At 40.2% G+C, this 23,677-nt stretch overlaps 1 protein-coding gene across 1 annotated transcript in view; it reads left to right on the top strand.

The window, feature by feature from the left end:
• The window catches only part of COL11A1 (collagen type XI alpha 1 chain), a 301,659-nt gene that overhangs the window by 184,719 nt on the left and 93,263 nt on the right, over positions 1–23,677 (top strand). The window contains exons 26-35 of the mRNA XM_069737373.1: positions 536–580; positions 8,023–8,076; positions 9,749–9,793; positions 15,908–15,961; positions 16,607–16,714; positions 17,397–17,450; positions 22,172–22,225; positions 22,538–22,582; positions 22,737–22,790; positions 23,291–23,335. Coding sequence (XP_069593474.1) covers positions 536–580; positions 8,023–8,076; positions 9,749–9,793; positions 15,908–15,961; positions 16,607–16,714; positions 17,397–17,450; positions 22,172–22,225; positions 22,538–22,582; positions 22,737–22,790; positions 23,291–23,335 — 558 coding nt within the window. The remainder of the gene's footprint in view (positions 1–535; positions 581–8,022; positions 8,077–9,748; positions 9,794–15,907; positions 15,962–16,606; positions 16,715–17,396; positions 17,451–22,171; positions 22,226–22,537; positions 22,583–22,736; positions 22,791–23,290; positions 23,336–23,677) is intronic.

Here is a 23,677-nt window from a genome sequence, read left to right as displayed (position 1 = left end):
AGATGAGTGCTATTGCCTAGGAAATAAATACAGCGATGACACGAGATGCGCACTTGCTAATATAGTTCTGTTTCTCTCTGCATTACGATAATTTGCTCTTCACTTTTCATCATTATGGCTTCGCTTTATTTTAGTGCCAGTTACTAATCAAATGACAATAAGAAACAAAGCACAGAAATGAATTAACATTTTATTGACCTTTGGTGAATCATGCCCAATTACCTCCTCCTAGATCTGTTCTTTTCTTGGGTTAATTCCAAGCAGCGTAGAAAACATTACCTTAATATGACTTCAATCCGTACGCCTGCTATCAATTCTGGTTTGCAGTTTTCCATTTTCCTCCATTTCTCACAAAGGCCCCTATGGAGAGATACATTCGCTGGACATTGAACTGAAGTTCTTGTTTCAGCAGAATGTGTGCTTGGCAAGCTAGTAACATCATTTAGGGCCGTGCATATTATGGATCTTTAATTATATGTTTCATTATCACAAAAGTAAAGGAGGTATCTAATCTAACTTTGCCTACTCATTTTAGGGACACCCTGGAAAAGAAGGGCCGGCTGGAGAAAAGGGTGCAGTGGTAAGTTTCCTTCAAAGTCGTTCTTTTTCAGTAATGTGGAAGGATTTATTTCAGTAAGCGTACAATGATATTTTTCATTTAGTCCCATGATTTTATGGGAATTTACACTTAATATACTCATAAATACAAAAGTTAGCCAAACCCAGTGACCATCTAACGTGTATGGGGGGTCTCTCAACTCGGATGATGACTAGAGAAGGTTTTATTTTTAGTTCTCCTTGGAGATAAGCCATCGCCAGAGCAATTCGGTAGTGGCTTAATGTTCTCTTCCTTTTAAAACTTTTGTTGAACAGGACATTCATGTTTATAAATATGGTTAAGAAATATGGACATCTTGAGATTGGCCATACATGGGCAAATCCTGATTTTTCATTTTAATATTTTCATATGTTGTACATCTTTAAATGTTCTACAGACCAGGGGATCTGGTTCATGAGACCTTTCTTCCCCACCAGTCACTCAAAAGGTCAAACACTTCTGCGAGCATCAACAGAACGAGTGGTGTATGGGCTCAGTAGTATATGTATGAGTCCATATACCCTAACCCTAACTGACCAGTTATGCAGCAGCATAGCGCAGCTCCATCTACTGTATAGTAGACATGGCCAGGTACTGCATATCTGCCGCCTATTGATTTGAATAAGGGGTTGATATGCAGTATCCGGCCATGGCCACTATGTGCTGTACTGTGCAGGTTCATAACATCGAGAACAGATGTTGAGTGCCACTCCCCCACCGATCAGACATTGATGACCTATCCCAAGGCTTGGTCATCAATGGTAAAGTGGACAAACTATTTAAGATCAGTTAATGAAGCCCTCCCATGAAGTTTTTGTTTCACTAAATATGTGTATATAGTGTAGTGTGTATTAATATACTCACCTACCGCCACCTTCTCTGGTATCCAGCGCTGTTCTTCTCCTCTTCTCAGTGATGTCACCACTCTCCAGAACCTTTAAGTCACACTGCACTGTACGTGACTCAGAAATGGCTTTTAAAATGTAAGCCTAAGGAGCGTCAGAGCGAGGGATCATAGGCGGACACTGTGAAAGAGACTTCCAAGCAAACACCATGTCCTCCTCAAATGTAATATATGAACCCAAACCAAGTGTATTTGGAAAGGCTTCAGTTTACGCTGAGTTTGACCTTGCCACAGTTGCTTAGCATCCTCTTTTTGTACTTGATTGCAACATTCCTATTAATATTAGCACACAGATAAATTATTCTAGCATGCTAGCATTTTTGATTTATAATTATGTGGATTATGTAACGCCAGCAAAAAGCCAATAGCCAAGAACTTATTTGTATCATCTGAGAGTAGTGCCTGCTCTTGTATCTAGCGGTAACTATTTGCTTGCAAAATATACATAGTTTCAAAAATTCAATGCAACAATTTAGATGATGAACTGCTATGGAACACACTGTCCACACTGTTCTGATATAATGAGGATTTCTTCTAGCTAGTTCCAGGTATATATAAATCTAGGTTATGTACAGCAGCTAACGCAGAATGCATGTTGTCAACATCATGTCATAAACAATCTTTAATGATTTTCCAATACAGCACCTATGTTCAGCTTTCATAAATACAGCTTTTAGCCACGTTATTCCCCATGTGAGTGTTCTCATTGATTTGTTATGCAGAAAAATACATTTTTGAAACAACAAAGGCTCAAATGGAGAAGTAAAGCCAAACAGCGAAAATTGTAGTAGCAGTATCATGGCAACAAAATAATGGAGATAAAAAAAACTTTAGATGCCCAAAACATTGGGACACACCCTAAAGAATCTTTTGACCTCTTTGATTAGAAGATAAAGAGTTTAAAGAGTTTATCCAGGATTATTTATTATTTTTACAATGGGCGTAATATTTAACAGGCAGGTAGTTGCTAATTGGTCACAGACCGCTCCTGCCGGCAATTGAGTAGCTTTCGCTGACGTCACTTTCAACAGAGCAGCGACTTCTCTTCTGCTCTGCTCTGTTGACAGGGCTTGGCTGTCGACATTATGATACCTTACTGTAGGGCACCGGCTGTCAATCAGCATGACGTTGGAAGTCATTCCCCATTGATATTGCAGCCCAGAAGAAAAAGGGAGGCTCTGTTGATATGGAACAGCTGAAACACCAACAGGAGTGGTCGGTGACCGTTCTGAGCTGCCGCCGAGTAGAAGATGCAGGTCATTGCCTCTGTTAGTAACTTCCTCAATGTTACTTTTTAAGCCAATAGTAAAAAAATAAAATAATCCTGGACACCTTTAAGTGTTATCCCAGGTGACAATATTATTGCTCTGAAAAGCCAATGAGAAAACTATACCATATCCTGACCATTTTTTGGATACTGCAATAGGTGTTTAATGGATGTACAGTGTCATGGAATATGTGTGTAGCAGCCCTTATTCTTCTAAACAACTGCTCCTCCAAAAACAAATTTGTCTGAAAGTTTGGTTAGCCTTCTAAAAAAGACTTTATTATAGGTCGCACATGATTCTCTAAACATTTGCAGACCATATCTTTGGCATTTTGTATAATTCCTTTTAGTGAGGAAAGACTTATAACAAAACTGAATGCAAACAAAATCTGCTATTTTTGCTCCATATAGTTCTGCAATCATGATTTTTCATAGAAGCAGTTCTAGGAACTCTTTCCTAAACAAATCCTTTGAAAAGCCATTGATAATCACAGCAAAGTTGAATCAAGACATATATACAGTACTGTGCAAAAGTTTTAGGCAGATGTTGGAAATGCAAAGTGAATGAACAAATGAAAAATGTAAATCAAATTAATATTTGCTGTGACCACCCTTTGCCTTCAAAACACAACCAATTCTTCTGGGTACACTTACACACAGTTTTTGAAGAAATTTGGCAAGGAAGGAAGTTGTTCAAAACATCTGGAAGAACTGACCACAGATCGTCTGTTCATGTTGTTTGTGCAAATCTTTCTGTCTCTTCATGTAATCCCAGACAGACTTGATGATGTTGAGATCAGGGCTCTGTGGGGACCATATTATTACTTCCCCAACTCTTCTTTATCCTTAAGATAGTTCTTAATGAAATTGACTGTAAGTTTGGGATCTCTGTCTTGCTGTAGAATAAATTTGAGGTCAATCAGATTGCAGCCTGATCTTATTGCCTGATGGATAAATATCTTGATATACATCACAACATTGAGGACTCCAAGATATGGGCCATGTTGAGGACTATGGAGGTGGTTGGCCAAGGAAACTTGGTGCAGCATATGAGAGACACTTCATGCTTATTTTTCTTCTAAATTGAAAGCTATTCATCACCGAACTGGCAAAATCCAGTGGGTCCAGGCTACAGAGAAATCTAACCAAAAATAGTTTTCATGGAAGGTTGAAGCCCCAAATAATATCTTTGACATGGAAAAAAGCCCAAGCCACTAAAGTATGGATAAAAACATAGGAACCTGTGTGGAGAAAATATCAGTAGGTGCTCTGAACTGATGAATGTGAACCTTTTGACTGTAACAGAAAAGGCAGTTTGCTCGTTTAATGACTGGTGATTGGTACAACTATAAGTGTCTGCAGACAAAAGTGAAGCAGGGGGGTTCTTTGCAAGTTTAAGGCTCCATTTCAGCAAACGAGGTTAGAGATTTGGTTAGGATTAATGGTGTCATCAATGCTGAGAAACACAGGCAAATACTTATCCATCGTACAGTACCATCAGGGAGGTGTCTGATTGGCTCCATATTTATTCTGCAGCAGGACAACGACCCCAAACATACAGTCTATGTCATTAAGAACTATCGACAGTGTAAAGTAAATACAAGGAATCCTGGAAGTAATGATCTGCCCCCGTCCCCCATACAGCCCTGATCTCAGCATCTTTGTGGGGTGACATGCAGAGAGAGAAATAGTTGCACAAGCGACATCAACGGAAGATCTGTGGTTAGTTCTCAAAGATGTTTGGAACAGCCTCCTACTGTGTGCAACTGTACCTACAGTAGAATAATTGATGCTTTTATGTTCTACTTAAGGCAAAAGGCAGTCACGCCAATTGATGATTTGATTTAGATTTCCTTTTTGTTCATTCACTTTGAATTTTGTTAGTTGAAAAATAGAAACTATTAGCACATTATATTATATTATCTAATTTTCTCAATTTCGGTTCTCCAAAAGTAAATAGTGACCTTCATATGGATGTATTAAAAGAGACTGTATGAAATCAGAAGCAAAAAAATCATTTAATAACCATAAAATGAATAAAATAAAAAGTTCCCAAGTTTCACAACCGCTGCCAAATAGCCTCCAGTTTTCGGGACATAGCTATTACTAAACATTAATATTAGGTCAAAACTTAATTGTAAGGCACTTAGATGCTACTGGAGTTAAGTTCACTCAGATTCAGACAGTAAAAGCCCAGCAGAAGAAGCACATTGGCAGAGAGAAAAGCAAGGTTGGCAGATCATATTATCATATCATACCAGAAATTACGTTTAAGTATTCAAGAGAAATGTGCCCGAGAGGCCATTTCTATGAAAATCCTACTATTTCTGCAAAATATTCACAAACTTTGCATTATTCATTCATAAAACAAGCAAAATAAAAAATTGTCATGAAAAAAAAATCTAGAAAGTGCGAACCTTCAAAAGTGAGAAATTTCAGGCGCAATGAGCCTGAGAGGCCACTTAGGTCACATCTGCTCTCCTCAAGGATGGGGGTAAAACAGAGAGGGAGTTTCAAGTGGCACCTAAAGATAGAAAGGTCCTTGGAGGGGTGGGATCCCCTGTCACCTTGGAGAGGAGGGGGAACAAAAACATGTGAGCTTTGCCTGCCAGGCTTATTGCTCCTGACGTAGGGTTAAAGCATTTTTTCCACACTTGCCTAAAAATTTTGAACAGTATTGTGTATTAACACTGAAAATTTAAGAAAGCTTGCACAAATCCATAGTATAAGCGAATAGAGTAGAGCGAATCTGCGGAAATTCCATCTTCTTCTGTTTTCAGGCCTCCATGTTGCCGTGCTTAGTCATGAGTTAAATTGGCACCTAATCAATACACTTTGCTTGAATTTATTAAACTTTGTAATATGTAGTATGATAGAAATGTGTTTTTTTCTCCCTTTATGAGACACTTTTCCCCCTCTTCTCAGGAAGATATCTATCTATGTGTGTGTTGCGTATAGGAGACATAAGAGCAGCTAGTCTCCACTCACTAGCTCAGAGAAAACTGAAAATAGGAGTTAGAGATAACGGAGGGGAAAACTAGTGGAAAATAAAGGATACAAGTCATCTAGTGGCCAGAAATATTTTTATTTGCCATGTACACACACATGACAGCTTAACAGTTTATTCTTAAAACTTATCTGAATGGATAAGTCCACTTTAGATTCTCATCTGCAGCGAGTATGACTGTTTACCTCTCCACCGCTATCAAGTAGATATTTATGTGAATTTTGTAGACCACTTTAAAGAGTTGCTATTGTCAAAATTGGCGCTGTGTTTCTGCTGAGTAATTTCCAACATTTAAAGATGTAATTTGTAATTTGAAAAACGAAAAATTTTCTATAAAGCGCTAGTCTCTAGGTAACAGCACCTGCTGGTTGAAATGACTTGGCTTAGGAATTTTTACATGTGATAACTGTGTCTTCATGATATATTGCTTTTTTTGCTGAAGACACAAGACCAACCAAAGTTGTCACATTCATTTGCAATGCATGCGACATGTAGACCAATACTCTACGCAAGACGCTAGACCCTAAATGTTTCAAATCAGAATTTCCTCTGGTTCCTTGAGTCCTGAAAAAACACCAAAAAAACAGGCAGAGATGCTTACCTGTCTAAATAGGCCTCAATACAAATGCACAAGCAGGGTGCAGCGGACCCAAACAAAATAGCAAATGCACAGGTGCAATACCTAATGAAACAGCCAGCCTTCAATAAGGGTTTGGCCTTGTGGTACACCAATGCACTAAGATAAAATACTCTGTATGTGGCACACACAAGGAATACAAAGCGTCTGGATACAGCCTATTAATGACGCCATATGGCGGGCTGCCCAGTGCTAAAATGCATCCCGTGCGAACAGAGGCCACAGTGTACAGAACAATTTGGGCCCAGCTGCACCCTGCAAAAAATATACGTGCAAAAAAAACATATAAATATATGTAAGGTATTAGTTGATATTAGGGCCATAATATGGAAGCTGGCAACCCACGCCAAGGGTCCTTACGTATTGCCAGTCCTACTCTAATATGAAAAACACCAAAAAAGGACACATTCAAGAAAAAACACCAAAAAACAGGCAAAGATGCTTACCTGTCTAAATAGGCCTCAATACAAATGCACAAGCAGGGTGCAGCGGACCCAAACAAAATAGCAAATGCACAGGTGCAATACCTAATGAAACAGCCAGCCATCAATAAGGGTTTGGCTGTGTGGTACACCAATGCACTAAGATAAAATACTCTGTATGTGGCGTGTTCACACAAGGAATACAAAGCATCTGGCTACAGCCTATTAATGACGCCATATGGCGGGCTGCCCAGTGCTAAAATGCATCCCGTGCGAACAAGGATTGTATTCCTTGTGTGAACACGCCACATACAGAGTATTTTATCTTTGTGCATTGGTGTACCACACGGCCAAACCCTTATTGAAGGCTGGCTGTTTCATTAGGTATTGCACCTGTGCATTTGCTATTTTGTTTGGTGTTCCTTGAGTCCTGATCAATAATTTTGAATGAAAGTATTAGCAGCAGCAAGACCAACTTTCACAATAAAGAAGATACACTGATTTCAGCTTAAAATTGATTTACAAAGCAATAAACTTGAATCAGATTATGGACTTGGACAAGAATTAGGTTTTCGTTAACCCATCCCAACATCAAGAGTTTTGGAGTTATGAGTGGTCTAAATGGATTCCCTGCAATGATAAACTTGGGAATTATAGATGAATGTTAGAAATTACCTGCATATTGATTTCATTTACTAAAACCTTACAAACAATGAAGGTCCTATGTGTGAATACATAACAGATGATGTGGCCCTAGGAGGTTCTTAATGCCTAGTGGAACATACTGTACATACATACATATATATATATATATATATATATATATATATATATATATATATATATATATACATATACACTGTATATATGTTTGCATGTTCCACTAGGAACTATATAAGTAACTGGGTTCTGTATCTTCAAAACTCTTTCAATAGGTTATGCTTTTGACAATTGCATTGAGTTGACCATATGTCAAGTTTCTTTTTGGTTCCTGGATTTTTCCTTCTTTTTTTATGGCAATAGTAGCACAGTAAATGCTGTACTTATTGTCGTAAAAAAAATCCCAGCATGTCTTTGATGTTTCTGATAAGAATGGGAACCATTTTTCATTGTAGTCCTTTTTTTTACTCTCCTTATTTCTACTCTTAAATGATGCACTCATACTATTTGTTTTCATCCATTTCCAGGGTCCAAATGGTCCCCAGGGTCCTATTGGTTATCCTGGACCTCGTGGTGTCAAGGTAAGTTACCTATGTCTAATAAGCTGACTTAGCTCTATACTCACTTATGGGACATTTGTCAGGCACAGATGTCACCGCTCAAGTCTGTGAGCCATTGTCTGGTTAAGTGCTTGATTCATAATTGTGTGAATTTGCCCATTTCCAGCTTAGTAAACTATCTGGCTTGCATCTCAGCCATTCAGCTTTTTTAATGATTCTCATTTCCTCTATGAAGCATGGAGAGATAGTTTATGGCAGTTTCGAAATAGCATTGCTAAAGTCTATACTTATTTGGGTTCTCTGAAGGAATCTTTCATGTAATTTTGCCATACCAAACTGCCCCCAATGCTGCACAAGTCATGTGATGTTCATCCCTAACATGTATCTGTAGCGCTAAACGGCCTAGTATATAATTAAAAAATACTTTTAATCTTCACTTACCTTGTATGTAAATCCCTACCTTCCAGTAACGTGGGTGGTGTTGGATATTGGTTCAGTCACGTTCTTCCAGCCAGTACTCCATGCCCTCCGCAGTTTGAATAATGGACTGCACCTCTCCAAAGTCATGGCCGTCTCAGAGGAAATCTCACAACTTCATGCTGACATTCAACTCCCAGGGCATCAGCATTGAAGCTGGGTGTATGTTCCTAGCTTCATTTGTGATCTCCACATGCTTCGGAAGCCACTGTTACTCAGAGGGATCCTGATTGCTGCTCCAGGCACTTAGGTCATGCATGAAGCCTACGAGTTCCAGAAGCCTCCAGAGCATGCACAACGAAGCTGAGAATGGCATCTATTTCCAATTCACATGCCCGGTAAACTGACTGTCAGCGCACAGGTGTGGGATTTCTATAGAGAGGGCCATGACAGCCCATCACTCAAACTGTGGTGGTCATAACTACTGGCCAGAGGAGCGCACCTAAACCAATTTCCAATGCTACCCATATCACTGGAAGGTAAGTAAAGATTAAAAATTCTTTTTTACTCATATACTTGGATGTTTGGTTTTACAGACTTGATTGGGATGAAATTTACATGATTTCTATGGCATTTGGGCAGTTCAAAATGGAAAAATGACGTGACAGCATCCCTTGAAGGCTAATGTGAACAATTACACCAGATACCAGGCAGTTGTATTTGCCAAGCTATCACTATAAGTCATAATATAAGTCACTATAAAGAAACTGTGATCGTGACTGGGGTCAATCTTGTCTTAAGGTTAATATAGTCACAAAGGTTAGTAGGATAGGCCAAATTATTACTATATTTATAGACACCTTGAGGAATTTGATAAGTTAAAATTGCAAGGTCCTAACAGTGGACTTCTGAGTTAGATAATCTCTTGATAATAAACTGGTGTAATCTGTGGTGGAATTCAGCAGCAAGTTTTTAATTTACCCACAGCGCCACCGCAGGAGAAATTAAGCATTACACAGTTTTGTTTTTAAATGAACGACCAGTGCATGTAATGTCAGGACATGCTTGGCCTTAAAATGCGAGATATACTCTGGAGAAGATATGGGAGTCCTAAAAGAGGAACCCTCTGTATGAATTCAATTACTTTACTAAACCAAGAACCCCTTTTAAAGAAAATAAGTTAGAAAAAGAGAGGCAATTTACATTCAACTTGTTTTAACAAAGTCGAATTCTATTGCAGTCCATGTAATAATGCATATTATTATTTTTGTTTTAGGGGGCTGATGGTGTAAGAGGACTGAAGGGAGGCAAAGGAGAAAAGGTGCAGATACCAATATGTGTGTTTCTGTTTTGTCATTACATGTGTGTGGACATAGAAGGATAATTCTAAATTGGATTTTTCCATATCCAAATCCAAATCTAAACAGAATTGTGTGGACTGGAATAAATCTACTGCTAGTATTGCTGAAAGATACCATCTTACTGTTAGAGAAATCTTCATTGACACATGAACCAACCATAAAGTTTCATTTTCAGGCAGTAGCAATAAACACATATTTATACTCTCTACACTTTTCGGCACTTTCTCATTTTGCTAGATCAAAAAAGTATTACGGTATATTTATTTCATGTAATTATTCCTGTATACAAGGGAAAAGAAGGTGCTTAATACAGGATTACTTCTCAAAAATGATTAGGGAATTTAATTTGGGTTACCGTTAGTGATGAGTGAGTGTGCTCGCGTTGCTCGAGTTTTCCGAGCATGCTCGGGTGGTCTCCGAGTATCTTGGGCGTGCTCGCAGATTGTGTTTGAGTTCCTGCAGCTGCATGATTTGTGGCTGCTAGACAACCTGAATACATGTGGGGATTCCCTAACAAACGGGCAATCCCTGCATGTATTCAGGTTGTCTAACAGCCGCAAATCATGCAGCTGCGGAGACAAAAACATAATCTACCAGCACGCCGAAATATTCGAAGAACATCCGAGCATGCTCAGAAAACTCGAGTAACGCGTACACTCGCCCATCGGTAGTTGCCTTCTAAAAACCATTAAATGATCAGAGGATAACAGATAATGCAAAGGAAATCCCACTAAGGTGACATGTCCCAGAATTATTGAGAGGCTCATGACTTTTAATAAATTTGGATCCACAAACTTTAATCTGTTCCAACTATGAGGAGGCATAAATTTCCACTATAATTATCGCCAATTTTGCTGGTGCAAAATCCAAACAATCACAAATGTGGGTTGGGCAAGAATTCTGCCACTTTTTTATGCCAGAAAACTGGCACACTGGAACTGATAAGTTCCCGCCAATAAAATGTCTCCATCAAATTAAGTTAGTTGGTTTAGAGCAGGATTGCACGACCTGCAGCCTGAGGTCTCCATGCGGACAGTGTTTCCATTCGGTGTGGCCCCCAACAATTGGATTGAAAAATTGCTGACAGATTAACTAAATGTGGGCAACCATGCACAGAAGATTAGTGGCAGCAGCTGAGGAGCAGTGACTGGCAAGTACTAGTGGAGCCCTCTCTAGACATCTCTGGACCCTCATACATGGGGTCTCTTAACTCTGGCACTCCATAAAGCAGTATGTGAATGAAATAGGTGGCCTTCCATGCCTGTGACTATCTCCTCTATAGTTTATGGGAATTGTGAAACATTATGCAGTAAGCAAAAACCTCGTGATCTATTGTAGAGAGCTTGTGCATTCATCACCTCTTCCTTCTTAGGGCCTATTCACACAATTTTTCACAAGGATGTAAAAGCAAATTTTACGGTAAATCCACATTTAAAAAAAAATCCTTCAAATACTCTTTGAATAATCTTCCTACTGGTTTTAGTGGCGAATACTCAAAATAATATGAAAAAAATTCACTGTGCACACTAAGGTAGCTTTTCCCATTAAAAACAGTGGGAAACTTATTCAAAGAGTATTTGACGCATTTTTTTGATGAGGATTTAGGAGCAGAAGCTATTTCTAAATCCTCATCAGAAACCTGTGAACGTACCATTACAGTGCAGATTGGTGGATGTAAGCATCCTGTAAATTGAATTTGTACCCATCAGACATTTATTGTATATATTTTTGATATTTCATAAATGTCACAGAAGGAAATATCCCATTTTTAGCGTGGCCTCCAAATATGTTTAGTATCACAATGTAGCCCTAGGACCAAACAACTTGTGGAAGAATTTAGATACTATTGGGTGGCTTTCATTTCAGCTCACACGTATATATAACACAGCCGAGTGTTATCTGATGTTTTATCAGATAGCACTCGCTCCAATGCTATACTATGGGGCAGAGCAGATATGCTGAATTCTGCGAATGACTACCCAATTTGGATCAAGAGCACACATTCAAGTCTGTGTGTGCGTGTGGAACATCAGACTGTTCTCAGATGTCATCCGAGAGCAGTCCGACATCTGTGGACTCAGACAATGGAGAAGATGGAGAAATTAGGTTCTCCATCTTCCCCACACCTGTGCTCCACATGCACGAGAATCTGATCACACTAAGACGACACTCTGCTCAAACTTTGCTTAGAGATTGAGCTGAGTATCATTAGCATAATCGGTTCGATTCTCTTGAATGAGAGAATCCATGATAGTGTGAGTGAGCCCTTAGTGAAAGTGGGTATTAGTCGTCCTCCGTTTCAGCACTGAAAGGCTATAGACCAAACTAAAAAGAAATAACTGCAAGTTACTGGTATTATATAAGCCATTACATAGCAGTATCTGCTTAATATCAGGATGCCCTAGCATTTTCAGACATGATTAATTGAAAGCGAGAGAGTGTTCTTATCATCATACACTATGTCGTTAAAGATTTTATAAGCGTTTTGCTGAAAGTGCATCGACTGAACATTTTAACATTCTGCAGCTCATACCTCTCTAAAACCTTCCAGACATATCTATATTTCCTACAATATACAGTCTCCTGAGCCTTCTTATATTTTGGCCAAAAACAACCGAAATGGATTTAACAATTAAAGTATGGATATGCTGTATATTCTATAAACAGGAAGTGAAGTTTGAAAATAATTTACATTTTTATTCACTTTCTGGTTTTATTTTGCTGGAGAAGGTATCACGTCCATGCTCTCAGCAGCATTATCACGCCATCAGTTTCCAATAGTAAAGCGGGTATATAATAGTGGAGTAATTAATGGTGAGGGTTTTCCATGTAGTCAGCACTCTAGAGTTTATTTTGTTATTGTTTGAGGACTTTCGCTGACTGCAGATTGCTCAGAGACGTGAGGAATTTTGGTCTCTTCGCACTTCTCGTCTGTAATTCAAGACAAACTGCAGAGCTCTACTTTGTTAGCAAAGCTAATAACACTTAATCCAGAGATGTGCTCCGTGTGGCTGGCAGATGCTCCATGGACTGATCCATCTACAAGTGGTCATTAGACGTGAGCAAACACACCGTAATCCCGCTGGCTCTTCCATCCTCTCTATATTAGAGTTCGAGCTGTCCCAGGAACTGCGGGCAAGGACTTACTATTTGAGATGTGTTATTATCGGCAACATTCAATTATGAGCCCAGATCATTAGCTGCACTTCATTTTGGACTTCTCACAATTTCTTCTGTTTATAGATCTTTTTAATTACCTTCGACAATAAAAGTAGAATGAAAACATCCCCAATGTTGATTCAGTCTTAAAAGCTAATAACTATCATTGATTGAACGTAATAGATATACAGTAAATCATCAAGATTGGCAATTTTCTTGGCGGTCTGGATAAGGCGGCATGGTGGAGTTAGACATTCCTAATTTATGAGGAGCTGCACACCTATGTCATGCCCACAAGGAGTGTCAAACCTTCTCCTCTTCATGAAGAAGGAGTCTCTGACGAGTGTTGTGCGCCTCCATATGCTGCGCCAGAAATTGTACTCAAGGCCATGACTGAAGTAAGATTTGTGACATAAGAAACCCCACAGCTCATCATGAATTAGATGAGCTATGGTGACATGCCCCCACCTTGACACATGTCCCACTCCAGTTCTTCATCATGAATTAGATGAGCTATGGTAACATGCCCCCACCTTGACCCATGTCTCACTCCAGCTCCTCATCATGAATTAGATGAGCTATGGTGACATGCCCCCACCTTGACGCATGTCCCACTCCAGTTCTTCATCATGAATTAGATGAGCTATGGTAACATGCCCCCACCTTGACCCATGTCTCACTCCAGCTCCTCATCATGAATTCTATGAGCTTTGGTGACATGCCCCCACCTTGACCCATGTCCCGCTCCAGCTCCTCATCATGAATTAGATGAGCTATGGTGACATGCCCCCACCTTGACCCTTGTCTCATTCCAGCTCCTTATCATGAATTAGATGAGCTTTGGTGACATGCCCCCACCTTGACCCTTGTCTCACTCCAGCTCCTCATCATGAATTAGATGAGCTATGGTAACATGCCCCCACCTTGACCCATGTCCCACTCCAGCTCCTCATCATGAATTAGATGAACTTTGGTGACATGCCCCCACCTTGACCCATGTCCCACTCCAGCTCTTCATCATGAATTAGATGAGCTTTGGTGACATGCCCCCACCTTGGTCCATGTCCCACTCCAGCTCTTCATCATGAATTAGATGAGCTATGGTGACGTGCCCCCACCTTGACCCATGTCCCACTCCAGCTCTTCATCATGAATTAGATGAGCTTTGGTGACATGCCCCCACCTTGACCCATGTCCCACTCCAGCTCTTCATCATGAATTAGATGAGCTTTGGTGACATGCCCCCACCTTGATCCATGTCCCACCCCAGCTCTTCATCATGAATTAGATGAGCTATGGTGACATGCCCCCACTTTGACCCATGTCCCACTCCAGCTCTTCATCATGAATTAGATGAGCTTTGGTGACATGCCCCCACCTTGACCCATGTCTCACTCCAGCTCCTCATCATGAATTCTATGAGCTTTGGTGACATGCCCCCACCTTGACCCATGTCCCGCTCCAGCTCCTCATCATGAATTAGATGAGCTATGGTGACATGCCCCCACCTTGACCCTTGTCTCATTCCAGCTCCTTATCATGAATTAGATGAGCTTTGGTGACATGCCCCCACCTTGACCCTTGTCTCACTCCAGCTCCTCATCATGAATTAGATGAGCTATGGTAACATGCCCCCACCTTGACCCATGTCCCACTCCAGCTCCTCATCATGAATTAGATGAACTTTGGTGACATGCCCCCACCTTGACCCATGTCCCACTCCAGCTCTTCATCATGAATTAGATGAGCTTTGGTGACATGCCCCCACCTTGGTCCATGTCCCACTCCAGCTCTTCATCATGAATTAGATGAGCTATGGTGACGTGCCCCCACCTTGACCCATGTCCCACTCCAGCTCTTCATCATGAATTAGATGAGCTTTGGTGACATGCCCCCACCTTGACCCATGTCCCACTCCAGCTCTTCATCATGAATTAGATGAGCTTTGGTGACATGCCCCCACCTTGATCCATGTCCCACCCCAGCTCTTCATCATGAATTAGATGAGCTATGGTGACATGCCCCCACTTTGACCCATGTCCCACTCCAGCTCTTCATCATGAATTAGATGAGCTTTGGTGACATGCCCCCACCTTGACCCATGTCCCACTCCAGCTCTTCATCATGAATTAGATGAGCTTTGGTGACATGCCCCCACCTTGATCCATGTCCCACTCCAGCTCTTCATCATGAATTAGATGAGCTATGGTGACATGCCCCCACCTTGACCCATGTCCCACTCCAGCTTCTCATCATCAATTAGATGAGCTTTGGTGACATGCCCCCACCTTGACCCATGACCCACTCCAGCTCATCCCATTTTGACAGAGCTCATTAAACTGTTGTGAAAACACCAAAAGTTGCACAATTTTGAGTTGCTACAAATTTTTTTGATTTTTCAAAGCAATTTATGGCAAAATTTTGGCAAAATTGAAGTCAGCATCAAAGTGAAAAATTTTCAATATAGGGGGCTATAGGGGAACGCAATACACTTTAGTTATTTTTTTACATTGCCATTGCCTCCTTTTCAACACGCCACAAGCCCACCCTCCTTGAGTGTCACTCTCATCACAGCAGTGTGACAGGTCATGAGAACATTGCTTACTTGAGGGGCTTCCATTGTGTCTAGGGGATTTGACAACTCTTTCACAAGACTGAATAAGATGCAAAAATTTGGCTTCTGCCGTCTTCTAAATCAACAGTATAATCAAAATACTCAAAATATTTTGGTGAAGTGTACAGATTTGTGTCTATTTCTCATGCTTTTTGCATTACATCAAATTTGGAACATTATATACATACAAACATGTATTTCTAGTTGTCCATTTTAGTTTTGCAACGTAAATGATAAAGTATTGTGTATTTGTGCAAACATCTTATCCAGTGTTATTGACTGATAATTACTTACATCTTAGGGAGAAGATGGCTTTCCAGGATTTAAGGGTGACATGGGACTAAAAGGCGACAGGGTGAGTATTTCTCATTTAAGTCTGTTTTAACTCTACAAATAAATACACTGGGCCTGATTCATCAAGACCAACGTCGTTAGTGCTGGTCTTGATGAGGTGCCCTGCTGGAGTCAGACGCTCCTGATTTGAAGAGGCATCTCCTTCGTCATGAATCAGGATCTTCAGACGAGCATCATATACCTCTGTGTGCCCCTTGCCACAAATTCGACTGCAGCCCCTAAGACTAGTGGCATAGCAAACGTTTCCACTTGTCATGCATTTGATGAGCAGCGGTCTCCAAGCTCCCATCCCACACCAGCTCTGGCCATTTCAGTGGAACTGGGAGAAACTAATGTGAAGATGACAATAGTCACAAAATGTAGACGCAACTCGGAGTTATGCCTTAATTTTGCGACTTTTTAAAACTCTTACACCTATAAATTGTTGGTGACAGCTTTGATGAATTGAGCCCATTGTTTACGCATTAAATTTTACTATTTTATTCTTTGCTTTGGCAATCAGATAGTGTACAACATAAAGGAGAAGGAATATATCACATCTATAAGCATTTAGTAACAAGTAGTGTTTATATAAAATATTAGCATCTTACAAATTCCTTATCGGGGATAAATATGTTTGTTTTTCTAACTTCTACTTCAATTTCAGGGAGAATTTGGTCCTCTTGGTTCAAGAGGAGAAGATGGCCCTGAAGGTCCTAAAGGAAGAGCTGGTCCAACAGGAGACTCTGGACCTGCAGGTCCTGCCGGTGAGAAGGTAAAGCAACCCGTCTATTACCATCCTAAGGAAAAGAATAGCTGATAATGACATGAGCAGATAAGAAAAGGAAAAATTTCGTATGACAACCTACATTTGGGGAATGGCAATTTTAAAGTTCTGATGACATTTGATGCCACCTGGAGTCGTAGGATGTATCCGGTGGGCTCGTTGTGCTTTTGTTGCGTGGTCAAGGAGCATTTAGTCACAGCCGTACAATCCTCAGCGTCTTACTCCTGTAAATGTGAAATGCCTTGAAATTTTCTTCAGCTTAGATCTTTAATAGTAAAAAGCTTTATTTACTGTCAACACGGGCATGTACCGGGGGATTTAACTCTGCGGTTGTTTTCTTGTCGGCATCAAACATTCGAAATAAATATTTTAGTGTCTACATCAAACTCAGTCATCAGAAATACACTCGGGAATGGTGGTTTTAGCTTTTATGGGAAGTGGTGGGATTTTTATCCTGCTGCAAAGTTATGAATGACATACATGTAGAAAGAAGACGAGTGCTTCTCAGGGTCAGGAACGACGGGAATGAGAGCACTGATTCATAGCAATGCGCTCTTTTTCTATGCTAAGGACAAGCTGGAATAGTCATCGAAATGTGATGTTAACATCATAATAAATTCTGTATCATCATATTAATTCTAAAGCTGTTTTTGTCTTTTTTGTACCTTAGGGCAAACTCGGTGTACCAGGACTGCCCGGTTACCCTGGCAGACAGGGTCCAAAGGTAAGGAATAAAACTTGAGGCACTCTGGATTTCTTCATTTGTGCAGTTTAGATACATAACATAAGGGCAGGTGCAAGTGACTGTGTCTTGTCATCTGAGAGAATCGGGTTGATTATGCAAATTACACTCTGATCGCACTCTGATCAGAGTGTGATCACAGTGTGATCCGATTCTCTCCGATGCAGATGGAGAAAAAAATGTCTTTGTCTTCTCCTTTCTGTCAGTCCACACAAATTGGACTGCGCTCAGATGTCATCTAACTGCAGCCTGATGGAGTCCAGAAACTCACCGATATGCATGGTCGAAGGTGACCCGAATATCGGATCAACCTTACGCAAGCGGCTTTTTTTTTCCTGTGCACATACAAATTATGGGGGACGTTTTGGAGCAGAAACTGAGCGGAAACTCCTCATATCCTCCTCAAAAACGTGGAGATTCTTCTCTGAGAACCCTGAAAAAGACTCAGTGTGCACATCCCTTAATAGAGGTTTTTCAAACTTCTATCAGTCAGTGAAAATTAGACCGTCCCAGGATACAATGGATACCAACAATGTGCTGAGCAATGCATAGACACACAGGAATGAATGTATGATATTGATCCATTTCAAAATAGGACATGTTTCCATGTAAAGCCCCATAAACTTACAGTACATGGTTATATGGTCTATCCATCAAAAACACACCTGAAACTTGGACTTCTGAATTAAGCCTAAAGAGCATTTCCCGTAACAAAGAAATGCAAAAACTGAAAACTAAAAACTATTTATTTGAGTCGTTAAAGGGAATCGGTCAGCATGTTTAGCTATGTAATCTAAGGGCAGCATGAAGTAGTGCCTGAGACACTGATTATGTGATGTCTTACTTATTAGGCTGTGTGCTGTAGCTGGTTTTAATACAATCAGTGTTTTATCAGCAGGAGATTATGACTGCCGGACTAGCTGCCCATGTGTATCCTGGTCCAACCACACCCCGAGCAGTGATTAGCAGCTTACAGTCAATATACAAGTTCCACAGAAAGCTGCCAATCAGGGGTGTGGGCGAGGTTAGCTTCATGAGCTCTGCTACATGCTACATCTAAAAACTCTGATAGTTTACTGGGTGCAAGAGCTGTGATACAAAGTGATACAAAGTGACACATCGTTGGAATCGGGGTCTCTTTCTCTACATCATGGTGCTATCAGATGAGGCAACAATAACCTGGTCACAGAGTCCCTTTAACTTGTAACTTGTAAAAGAGCGTTTTCACCGTTATTATTTTTTAGGAAAGTGGAGCAATAAACATTATGACTGTCATGGCAGCTTCCACAGCCGAGAGCCTCCTTAGTGTTGTAGGGACGTGTCCTTGGGCTTGGCAGCCATAGTAGTTGCAGCGTAACTTTCCTGGAGCAGCTGATACTAAAAAAAACAGAAGGAAGCTCCAAACCAGTCGCCTACATGATAACATTGAAATTCCCAGTGGTATGAGATGAGATTTTCCTGTAAATGTCATGTGTTCCGGCAGCATTACGTGACGCTGTGTCACACAGGCTCCTCTCTTTATTTGTACAACCACCCGAACCCGCTGCAAATCGGCCTCATTTTCACCATGACTGTCACATCGATTGCTTTCCATTCTGTGTTTGTTCTTCAATAGTCTGCAGAGATTTTCTGCCACATCCTGAGATCAAAGTCTTTCTGCTGTTTTGCCATTGAACAAACAGAGCGGTGTATTGGGAGGTTACTCCAGATGCTTCTGCTTTGCATAAAACAACACGCTGAATCCTTTCTGCTTCCTCGCAATCGTGTTCTTGCTTGAGAACAAAGCACTTTCTTCTCACGAGTCTCTGCCACTTTTCTCTTTGTCCCTAAAGCTTAATTTACTGCTTCAGTTATTGTAGGAACGGGGATGAGTAGGATGAAGTGCATTCCTGTCTCTACAGATTCTACCATCTAAGTCTTTGGGGCTTTCAAACAGTCCGGTATTGAAGCTGTTCTATTCCGACTAAAGTGCACATGTCACCATTAGTTATGGTTTTCAGAGTCAATGATTTATTACAAAAGACCACACACCTTTAGCAGTGGCACAAGTTAAAACAGTCTTCCCTCACAGTCCTGCATTGCAGCTCGGAGTACTCCCCGCTGACTAACTGCGGGGAGCCAACTGTCTATCAGTATGACGTTGGCAGTCACGCCTCATTGGGTGAGCAGCCCATAAAGAAGAAGAGCTGGTCTGTTGATGTGAAGTCAGGTACCACTCTGATCTAGGGCCGAGTAGAAGGGGCAGGTAGTTAGCAATTACCTGCCTGTTAGTTCTTAGGTCCTTAGGTAAAAAAATAAAATCGAACTGGATAAATCCTTTAAAGTCACAAATTAGGCTAGAAGTGCTACATATCATATTTTTCAGCAAAATGCTGTGTATTAATCCAGTTTAAGGGCGGGTTTGGACAGGAATGATTCACAGTCCATGTACATATTAAAATGCCTAGCCTGACCTTGGGCCTCCTGACCTTGAGTCTCCTAATCTTGGGCCTCCTGACCTTGGGCCTCCTAATCTTGGGCCTCTTGACCTTGAGCCTCCTAATCTTGGGCCTCCTGACCTTGGGCCTCCTAATCTTGGGCATCCTGACCATGGGCCTCCTGACCTGAATTTACAGCCTCATAGGCATGCCACATCACATCTGGAGACCTGGGGTCAGACTGAGCATTGCCGTCTATATACAGAACATGAAATATGCCTGTCTGATCTCAGCCTTAGGCCGATTTCTCAGAAGGTCCTTATGATGCTGTCATTTGGTTGCTCAGACCTTGACTTATATTGGTAAATGTTCATATAATTCTGATTACGAGTATTACACGTAAATGTGTTTGAAGCAGTTTTTATTGCTTAATTAAAAGAAGAGATTGAGAAAGTAGGCCAAGTTCATTAGTGCTGCAACACTATTATGTTCTGAAAAGAGGCAGAGCGCATATTCTCCAGCCAAAACCATGCAGATTTATCTTATTGTCAATGGGAATAAATCAACTAACAGCGTGAATCTGTCACCAGTTTTCACAATACAGGCTGCTGCATACATTATTAAATAGATCTATTAGACCTGATGAGGCTGGTATACTTACCTTGCAAGCCATATCAAAATGGTTGCATAATCCTATTAGAAAGCTTTCCTACTTTATACCAAAAGGAGCATTTTATAAGTCCAACTGTAGCTAAACTCAAAATACTCATCGTAGCAGCAGGACCACAAATGTTCAACCATTCGGACATGGAATTTCAAAGTAAGTACACCATCCTCATAAGCACTCACTATTAAACAAGACCTTTCACTGAGAATTTTAATTTAAACTACCTCTTAAAAATGTCATTGCTCAACTAATTTTAGAAGTTTCTAGCCGTCTTCTTTGCCCAGTTATGCCCCCGCAATAATAAAAAGAACCAATCGTTGGATATTTTAATTTAAACTGAGATCTTCCATTGATTGCTGCTGCTCCACTGATTCTGGAACAGTTTTTCTTTCTTTTTTATACTCCTCCTTTCCATAGTTATGCCCCCTCAGAAATAATGGAGCAAATTTTCCCTTTCCCAAATGTTCCCAAATTTTCAACCAACTGGGTGTATACCACAAAACCTCTCTGTGGGTGTGGCAGAGTTTTGATTGGACAGCGTCAGAGGAGAAAAAGGAAACACCCACATAGAAGTTCTGTGGTGTACGCCCAGTTGTTTAAAAGGAACATTTGCTCCATTATTTCTGAGGGGCATAACTTTGGAACGGAGGAGTGTAGAAGAAAAAGAAAAACTGTTCCAGAATTAGAGGAGCAGCAGCAATCAAAGGAATAACTCAGTTTAAGTAAAAATAATCCAATGATTGGTCCTCTTTAGTAACGTATATCATTTTTACTGAGAAATTTACTTGACAGTTCAACTTTAACAGCCATTCTTATTGACCATTTTAGATATTTGCACTGAATTTATTCACATTCAACCTAAATTGAAGTTTAGGATAAAATCTATCCTTTTTTAATGAGTTTTCGGGAGTAGCATTCAGAGAAACACTCATTGATTCCACTGACTTACCGCTCGTTTGATTAAATGTTCTGATCTTTCCCATGCTTTCTGGATCTGAAAAATTCTGGTAAGAGATCATTTTAATGTGCAGGTCACATCGTCTCATTTTCAGTTACAGATATGGTTATAGATACAATGTTCTAGGAAGCAAAGTCTGCATATTGCCTGTAATAGAATTCACCTCTTGTAGGAACCTGTAAGATCAGTAGATGGAGCGTTAACCAACCATGTAATATTCTTCCGGAGTATGATATGCTTTAGTATATCTTACTGTGTCATAATCCTATTTAATATGAGTTCATGTGCCGACAGCTTCAATGGAAGAATCAAATTGGAATTTGCTTTCCGTTATGTTAAATTGAACAGTTTGATTTGACATCTAAGTTTCCTTTTCCATTAAGTAAATATAAAAATATAGATGAGAATATTGGTATTGTATTCTGAGGGTCGCCAGATCAAGAAACCTGCGAATCAGCAAAACCGGGAAGACCAATCAGCTCTTCCGTAATAGCCGCGGAACACAAATAAGACTTACTTATTTAAGTCCCAAACTATATAAGGTCAATCATAGTATTCTCATCATCTATGTATATTTGCAGACAGTTCGGAACAAGATTATTGCATTATTTTCCCTTTGAATGTTCTTAAACCAATTTATCTTATGTTTCTATTTAAATAGGGATCTACAGGTTTCCCCGGATTTGCTGGAGCCAACGGCGAGAAAGGAGCTCGGGTATGCTTTTAAAAAAATATCATCCATTTTGTTTTACTTCAAGCTTAGGTTCTTCTATTTAAAGATACTAAGTATTATTAGCATTTTATATTATAACAATATTATAATGTAATAAATAATAATTTTCCCCTAAATGCAAAAATATTGTATATGTCACAAGCCGATAACATTTGTAGTTCCACCACAGTTCATCTCAGTACCAATATATACCACAGCTTGGATTAGAAGATGTTTGATGTCAGTCATACTAGGTCAGAAGATGTCACATTCGCATCTTCTATCTGTTTTTTATTAATATTTGTATCCCACTAGGGTGTTGCGGGCAAGCCGGGTCCAAGGGGACAACGAGGTCCGACGGTGAGTGTGCTTCCATTCTACATTAATTTGGTTACTCTGATCACATAATAAGATCATAAACTCATATATATATAGATTTTTCTAATATTATCTTAAATGCTGTAGTAGCAACGCTGAAAAGAGTCTCATAAGGTTACCTTGTTTCCTTACTTAGGGTCCACGAGGAGCTCGAGGTCCTAGAGGTCCTACCGGAAAGCCAGGTCCTAAGGTGAATATCACAACTCTGTTGTTACATCGTTATTACGCAGATAGGGTTGTTTGAGGGTTACAGCTCTGTATTGGGTAATAGATGCAAGAGGTAGTCTCAAGTTTGGAAAGTATATCCTATCCCTGTGCTTGGGTGGTCTTCCGCAATTCTATAAGAATGAATGGAGCAACAGTGTTTATGATTGACCAGAGCCCCAGTTCTCGGGATCTGTTAAGGTCAGAGTGCTCAGACCTCCGGAACGTATCACCTATCCCATTCATAAGGAATAACTTCCAAACTTGAGACTGTATCTTTAATCATAGGGGTTAGTAAGGGACACAATATGATTGAGAATGTACAGGAATATTACATATCACACAGAGCAGAAATATAACAGTAGATGCCACATGTTTATTTGAAGAAACAGAATAATTGCAGTTTCATGCCTTGTAATCATTAATTGAAGGTTTTCAGTTGTTATTTTCTATTCCTTATGGCCTGACATATATCCTTTTTTTCAGGGCACATCAGGAAATGATGGTCCTCCCGGCCCACCTGGTGAAAGGGTGAGTGGTACTTGCTGGTATTGTTGCTGGCGGTAATTAAACAATGCCTGATTGCTTGTGATTTTAGTTTGTAAAATGCATCAAAGTTCAGTTTTTTTGGTGGCAAAACTGAATATACGCTATATGAGATTCAACACAGGACTGTCTGTAAAACAACTACATGATATTTTGATGATGATGAATGTTCTTGACCTTCCAGAATGATAACCGGTTCAGAACATATCAAATCCTCACAATAATTTTTTTTAACCTTCAGTTCTTTTATCTAGGTACAGAGTTTGGTCTGTCTTATCTTAAGTAACTCTGTAAGGCTACGTTCACATTAGCGTTGTGCGCCGCTGC

This window comes from Ranitomeya imitator, chromosome 8 (genome assembly GCF_032444005.1).
Source record: "Ranitomeya imitator isolate aRanImi1 chromosome 8, aRanImi1.pri, whole genome shotgun sequence".
Taxonomy (NCBI): domain Eukaryota; kingdom Metazoa; phylum Chordata; class Amphibia; order Anura; family Dendrobatidae; genus Ranitomeya; species Ranitomeya imitator.
The sequence above is the reverse complement of the archived record's forward strand: the minus strand, read 5'-3'. Positions and strand labels throughout refer to the sequence as shown.